We start from the raw sequence: 7,544 nt of genomic DNA, 5'->3' as shown, positions 1-7,544 counted from the left end.
GCTAGCAAGATTTACGATCTTCAACAGGCCGTGTATAATGAGCATGTTAATGGCTTTCAGAAGGCTTTGAGGCAGGCTGAATTTTTGTATAGGGAGATTTCTGTCACTAACTGCCTTGTTTTTCTAGAATAATAAGTCAAACAATGTGTAGTTAAATTGATAAAATTGGGCTTGACTAAACCCAATAGGAGATTTGGCCATGAGCTACCAAAGGTCAAAGGTGGACTAATTGGAAGTCAACATTCCTTCCTACACCTCATGGATCATGCATCCCATGGAGCCAAGTCCATACTCCACCCATGTGCCTTCTTCATCTAAGGGCTAAGAGAGTGTCTTCTTTTCCAAGTCTTCATCCAAAGGTGATGAAGGATTATCTTGTTTCCTTTTAGAGTTATGAATATGGTGAAGTTGTTTAAGAAAGCTTTTTGAAAATTCCCACTGGACATTAGGATAGCATGCTATCTAGATGTGAAGGTTCATTCCTCAAGCTCATGAAAGGAGGAAGAGAGTTGGATTCAAGCTTAAACACACATGCAATAACAACACTAAAGAGGAAAATGAAAGAAGAAACAATAAAAATGGAAAGCATAGAAGATGAAGCATGGAAGAAGCACGCCACTCATAGAGGGGGGATCTAAGCCAACCAAGCCCTAGAGATGAGTGATGGTGCCGCCACTTGCAAGCAAGATAAGGCAAAGGTGAGTTCACTTCTAGGAAGGAGAGCTCACGAAAATTTAATGGTTGAAACACAATAGTTTAGAAACAAAATGATCAACCCTTTTACAAGACAAGGAGCACCCTTTAAATAGGAGTTCATAGGAGTCCTTTAGTGATGAAGGATTGATCCCTACCAAGGATGATGGCCCATGGCACATGCTTAGAAGAAAGGGAGTTCCTTGATCCCTTCCTTTGCTTTTATTTTCTTTACTTTAAAATTCCTTTAAGTTGGCTTGGTTGACTATTTTTGAGTTGACTTGTTGACCTTGACTTTGGGTTGACTTGTTTACTCAAAAGATTAACTTAACCTTAAACCAACATGCTAATAAATTCCTTAATTTGCTTTTGTAGGAATAAGAAAGGAGGAGGACCACATAGGAGACACTTGGGGTCCTAAGGAAGAGAGAGAAGGAATAAGACTTTCTAGAAGCATCTAGAAAGGGGAGGCCCACATGCCTTGGACACCAAGTCTTCTAGAATGTTCTAGAACCTTCCTTTGGGAGCCTTGGCCATGAAGACTTGCCACCTAGATGGCTTGGACGAAAATTCATCCATGTGCACCCTAGGATGACCTACTTTCTAGAACATGCTAGGTTTCTTTTGTAATCCTTTAACTTAGTTGTTTTGCTAAGGCGCCCCTAGACTTGTCTATTTAAGGGGACCTCTAACACTTGTACAAGGGTGGAACATTTTGGAGAAATTATACACTTTGTGTTTCAACCTTTTGTGAGAGCATTCCTCCTTAGGGAGTGGAGTTCTTTCAAGCCTTATCTTGCCTTGGCAAGTGGCGGCATACACCACTCATCTTCAAGGTTGCCATGGCTTCTTCTAGCCTAGCCTTGTAGTGGCGTGAATCCTCCATTCCTCCCATTTCCCTTGCTTTTCATTTTATGTTTCTTTACTCTTCTTGGTTTATATTGTTTCTATTATATGTTTTTTTCTTTTGATTTCTTACTCCCCATCAATCCATTCTCCTCCTCTCTAGAACCTTGGAAAGGAACCTTCACATCTAGATAGCTTGCTATCTTAATGTCCAGTGGGGATTTCCTTGGTTTTCTTAATCAACTCACACCATATTCAATAATCTTAAAAAGGAACAAGATAATCCTTCATCATTTAGCAAATACAAAAACATGAAAAAGGATTAACTAGCAAACCCTAAACCTAATGTGAGAGTGAGTCTTGACCAAGTGAAGGGAGATGATTGGTGGAGGCATAAACCACAAAGGCAAAAGGAGACAAGGTACATGTCTACTTTTGCTTTTGCTTTATGCTTTTTGCTTTCCTCTCTCTTCCACTTCATCCAAGTGCTCCAATCACCAAGTGCCACCTAGCCATGCTCTACTTTCTCTTAATTACCTACAAAACAAGACAAACAAGGATTAGCATGTTGGTTTAAGTTAATCTAATCTTGATCAAAGGTCAACTTTGGATCAAAGTCAACAAGTCAACCAAAATAAGTCAACTAGAAACCAACTTAGGGAATTCAAATTAAAGTAATGCAAAACAAAGATAAAGGTGATGGAATAGAAGACTCCCCTCTAGACATGCTTCTAGTGATCCTTCTTGAGGGAGCTTCTAAGGAGGTGGTTACGCCTTCATCATCCTCCCCTTCTTGGAGAGAATTCAACCACGAATTCTTAAACCATTCTTTGGGGGAGGCCAACCCTTGATGGCCATCACTTTTTCTTTGTCCACATGGACCCCATGTTGATTTATTTTGAAACCTAGGAAGATCACATGATCCATCCCAAACACACATTTCTCCATGTTAGCATACAAAGATGCTTTCCTTAAGGTCTCTAACACACTCCTTAAATGATGCAAGTGGTCATCTTGAGACATACTATAAATGAGAATGTCATCAAAGTACACCACAACAAACTTTCCTAAGAACTCTCTAAGAACATGGTGCATGAGTCTCATGAATGTACTAGGTGCATTGGTCAAGCCAAAAGGCATGACTAACCACTCATATAATCCAAACTTAGTCTTGAAAGAGGTTTTCCATTCATCACCTTCTTTGATTCTAATTTGATTGTACCGACTATTCAAGTCTATTTTGGAAAATATGGTTGCACCATGTAACTCATCAATCAAATCATCTAATCTAGGAATAGGATGCCTATACTTGATGGTTATGTTGTTGATAGCCCTACAATCTATGCACATTCTCCATGTTTCATCCTTTTTGGGGACAAGAATCATGGGCATTGCACAAGGACTCATGCTATGTTGCACCCACCCCTTTTCTAACAACTCATTCACTTGTTTTTGAATTTCCTTAGCCTCCTCAGGACTAGTCCTATAGGCTGGCCTATTAGGCAAAGATGAGCCTTGTATGAAATCAATTTGGTTTTCTATACCTCTTAGGGGTGGGAGACCCTTTGGAGGTTCTTGAAAAACATCTTTGAACTCATCTAAGACTAATGACAAGTCTAAGGGACATCTAGAGTGAGGGTTTTGGAAGGAGGGGGAAGATTCACTAGGATAAGCTAGGAAGATGCGTTTTTGGGCAAGCATTACCTTCTTTACCCCTTTGAGGGTGATCATGCTCTTCTTGGACTCATTGCCATGCCCTTGCGCCTTCTCTTCTTTTCTTTTCTTTATCATTTGCAATTGGTCCTCATTGACTTCTCTTGGTGAAAGAGGTAGTAATGTGATCTTTTTGCCTTGGAAGCTAAATGTAAATTTGTTGGCACGGCCATCATGAAAAGCTTTCCTATCAAATTGCCATGGCCTTCCCAATAAAATGTGGGTTGCTTCCATGGGCACTAAGTCACATAATACCTCATCTTTGTAGTTTCCAATGGAGAAGTTAATAAGGACTTGTTTGTCCACTTTAATCTCACCTTCCTCACTAAGCCAAGAAAGCTTATAGGGCTTGGCATGAGGGATGGTTTTCAAGCCAAGCTTGTCCACAACCCTTGTGCTAGCCACATTAACACAACTTCCACTATCAATTATGAGGGAGCAAGTTTTGTTGTTGATTTGGCACCTTGAGTGAAAAATATTTTCTCTTTGGTTTTCAAATTCTTTAGGCACTTGGCCTAGCATGCGCCTAACCACCAACAAACCTCCTTCATTAGGTTTGATTTCATCCTCACTTGAAGATTGGGAAGAAGTGTGGGAGGAAGAACTTTTAGGGGAGGGGGGAGAAGAATGTTCACTTTCAACCTCTCCTTTAGGGTTCAAGATCATGTTCCTTTTTGTTGGGCAATTTGAAGCAATGTGACCATAGCCCAAACACTTAAAACATTTGATGGAACTAGTTCTTGAATTTTGAGAAGAGTTTGCATTTTCATGGGAGGTTCTAGACGAATTGGTCCTAGGTGGGTGGTCTTTGGAAGGAGGTTTCTCATCCTTTCTTTCTTTTCCTTTCCAAGTTCTAGAGTAGTATTCATTGTATGAAGTATTCCTCTTGGCCTCTTGTTTCTTTTTCAATTGACTTTCAACTTTTAAGGCCAAGTGTAAAATTTTGTCAAGAGTGGAATACTCATACAACTCAACTACATCTTGAACTTCTCTTCTAAGACCACTCACAAATCTAGCTACCTTTTCTTCTTCACTTTCAAATTGGAGTCCTACTTTGAGAAGCATTGACTCCATCATTTTAAAATATTCATTCACACACATAGACCCTTGTTGAAGCCTTTGGAGCTTCAAAAGAGTCTCCCTCCTATAGTAGGAAGGAACAAATCTAGCGCGCATCAAAGTTTTAATGTCCATCCAAGAGGCCGCGGGTGGCTCTTGGTTAATATTGTCCATACACAATTGATGCCACCATGTCATGGCATAATCTTCAAATTCTAAAACTACTAAATCTACTTGTTCTTGATCACTAACTAAATGAATATTGAAGATTTGGTCCACTTTTTGCTCCCACTCTATGTAGAGGTTTGGATCATTCTCCCCCTTGAACTTTGGAATCTTGATTGGTGGAGGTTGTCTTTGTGGGAGTTGATTGCGCCTTCCACCACCATCATAGTCGTGTCTTCTTCTTCTTCCACCATGGCTAGAGTCCTCGGAAGAGGACCTCCTCCTTCTCCTCTCATCTTGCCTAAGCTCAAGTCTTTGGATGTGCTCTTGTAGGAAGATCTCACTTTGCCTCCGATCCGCCCTCAATTGGTCAAAAGTTTCTCTCCTACTCACTTCCATCTCACGTAAGATGTTGGCAAGGGTCATTTGTTCACTTTCTTGGGCCATAGGAGTCACCATGGGAGGAGAATAAGGTGAGACCGACTCCTCTTCTTCTACCTCCAAGATTGGATCCATATTCATGTTCCTACACCAAATACTCACCAAAAACCGAGACAAGGAAGAGGTTAGCTAACAAAAAATTCCAAACCCGAGACCAAGTGTGGTCTTCTCAAGCACCCAAGTGTTTTTGATCACACTCCCAAAGCACACAAGCAAGGCTAGCACTCAAAAACCTTCCAAACAAGTGAAAATACCTTTAAAGAGATGAAAACCTTTTCAAAGCTCAAACAAGTGGCTCGACCACAACACTCTAGGAAGACAAGGAAAAGAAAACTACTAAGACAAAACAAAGATTACCTAAAGACAAGCAAGAAAAGCTCAAAAAACAAGAAAGTTTAACTTCTAAGGAAACTTGTTTTTAAAGACAAAAATTGAACAAGACTAAAGCAATGAAAAGCACTTTCAAAGACTCTATGGAAAGCATTTGAACAAGCCAAGATTATACCTCAAATTATGCATACACCAAGAAAGATCATAACCAAGTTAAAGCATGGAACTAATTTGCCAATATCACCCAAAATCCAAGTATAAAATTTGGTAGCATAACACCTAGTAAAAATGGCCAAATGGATTCACCAAGCAACACATTAGCTCTCGGCCAAACTGTTTTTGGTCATGAAAATAATTTTTCTTTTCAAAACTAGGTACTTAAGATGATGAGAAGGATATTTTAGGGTGTCTTGAACACTTAGTTCCCAAAAAAATTAGGTCAAAATCAATTTCAAGGAGCATACAACAACAAAAGGCATAGATCTCATGCAATAGCTCAAATACTTAGAAACAAGAACAAGAAAACTCAAAGAAGCATATGACAAGAGACTCAAGCATCCAAAGACATGTTATCCAACCACATTTAGGAGCAAAAGAGTCACAAAACCGAAGCCAAAATTGCCACAACATAACCTGAAAACGTTGTTTTTCGCATTCTCGGCAGCTCTGACCTTTGCTCACTCATTTGATCATAACTCTCTCCACAGAACTCCAAATGCGTGAATTCTTTTTTTTTTGGAAACTAGACTCACAGAGCTTTCTTTTGATATAAAGAACGTTACTTTTGGACCACTGAGGTAGCTGCAGTATTTTTTTCAAAAACGCACACGTTGCTGCCAACACTGTTTTTATGTGGACCATTCAAAGATAGCTACACAAGACAAGGTTAGAACATGAAAACACTATATTCAAGGACAACCAAAACTCTAGATACCAAATGATGAAGGATTATCTTGTTTCCTTTTAGAGTTATGAATATGGTGAAGTTGTTTAAGAAAGCTTTTTGAAAATTCCCACTGGACATTAAGATAGCATGCTATCTAGATGTGAAGGTTCATTTCTCAAGCTCAGGAAAGGAAGAAGAAAGTTGGATTCAAGCTTAAACACACACGGCAATAACAACACTAAAGAGGAAAATGAAAGAAGAAACAATAAAAATGGAAAGCATAGAAGATGAAGCATGGAAGAAGCACGCCACTCATAGGGGGGGATCTAAGCCAACCAAGCCCTAGAGATGAGTGATGGTGCCGCCACTTGCAAGCAAGATAAGGCAAAGGTGAGTTCACTTCTAGGAAGGAGAGCTCACGAAAATTTAATGGTTGAAACACAATAGTTTAGAAACAAAATGATCAACCCTTTTACAAGACAAGGAGCACCCTTTAAATAGGAGTTCATAGGGGTCCTTTAGCAAATACAAAAACATGAAAAAGGATTAACTAGCAAACCCTAAACCTAATGTGAGAGTGAGTCTTGACCAAGTGAAGGGAGATGATTGGTGGAGGCATAAACCACAAAGGCAAAAGGAGACAAGGTACATGTCTACTTTTGCTTTTGCTTTATGCTTTTTGCTTTCCTCTCTCTTCCACTTCATCCAAGTGCTCCAATCACCAAGTGCCACCTAGCCATGCTCTACTTTCTCTTAATTACCTACAAAACAAGACAAACAAGGATTAACATGTTGGTTTAAGTTAATATAATCTTGGTCAAAGGTCAACTTTGGATCAAAGTCAACAAGTCAACCAAAATAAGTCAACTAGAAACCAACTTAGGGAATTCAAACTAAAGTAATGCAAAACAAAGATAAAGGTGATGGAATAGAAGACTCCCCTCTAGACATGCTTCTAGTGATCCTTCTTGAGGGAGCTTCTAAGGAGGTGGTTACGCGTTCATCAAAAGGCTAGGAAGATGCCTCCTTATCCAAGCCACCATCCAAGGGTGATGATTAAAGCTTCTCCTCCAAGCTTGATCTAAGGGCCAAGAATTAGTCTAGCTTTTAGGCTCACATATAAAAGCCAAAAGTAGACCATTTGTACATTTTAACTTTTGAAATTTCTAATAGAATGTTTGTGTTGAGATCACTCCACTCTTCTATTATTTTGAGAGCACACATGGCTAACCTTCTCCTTCATCTCCTCTAGCCACCTTCCATACCATAGCTTCACTTCTACTCTTCATCTTCACCAAAAACCTCCATTGCCTAGAGCTCTTCTTGCTTTTATCTTCATTTCCGTTGTATTTCATCTTCTTTTTGGTGTCTTCCATGGATCTTCTTCCTCTCCTACACCAAGGACGTCCAT

The 7,544-nt window shown here is 39.6% G+C and overlaps 1 protein-coding gene across 1 annotated transcript; it reads right to left on the bottom strand.

Moving 5' to 3' along the window:
* Positions 1-263: 263 nt before the first annotated feature.
* LOC146881602 (uncharacterized) lies at positions 264-4,875 on the bottom strand. The gene is made up of 2 exons (XM_085669256.1): positions 2,458-4,875; positions 264-314 (listed from the first exon to the last, which is right to left on the bottom strand). Exons 1-2 carry the CDS (start codon positions 4,873-4,875, stop codon positions 264-266), a joined length of 2,469 nt encoding a protein of 822 aa, XP_085525382.1.
* Positions 4,876-7,544: the final 2,669 nt, after the last annotated feature.

The sequence above is a fragment of the Vigna unguiculata genome, chromosome 11 (assembly GCF_037176805.1).
Source record: "Vigna unguiculata cultivar grain cowpea cultivar isolate G323 ecotype 2 chromosome 11, ASM3717680v1, whole genome shotgun sequence".
In the NCBI taxonomy this organism is placed as follows: Eukaryota; Viridiplantae; Streptophyta; class Magnoliopsida; order Fabales; family Fabaceae; genus Vigna; species Vigna unguiculata.
Note: the sequence above shows the minus strand (reverse complement) of the source record. Positions and strands in the feature narration are given on the sequence as shown.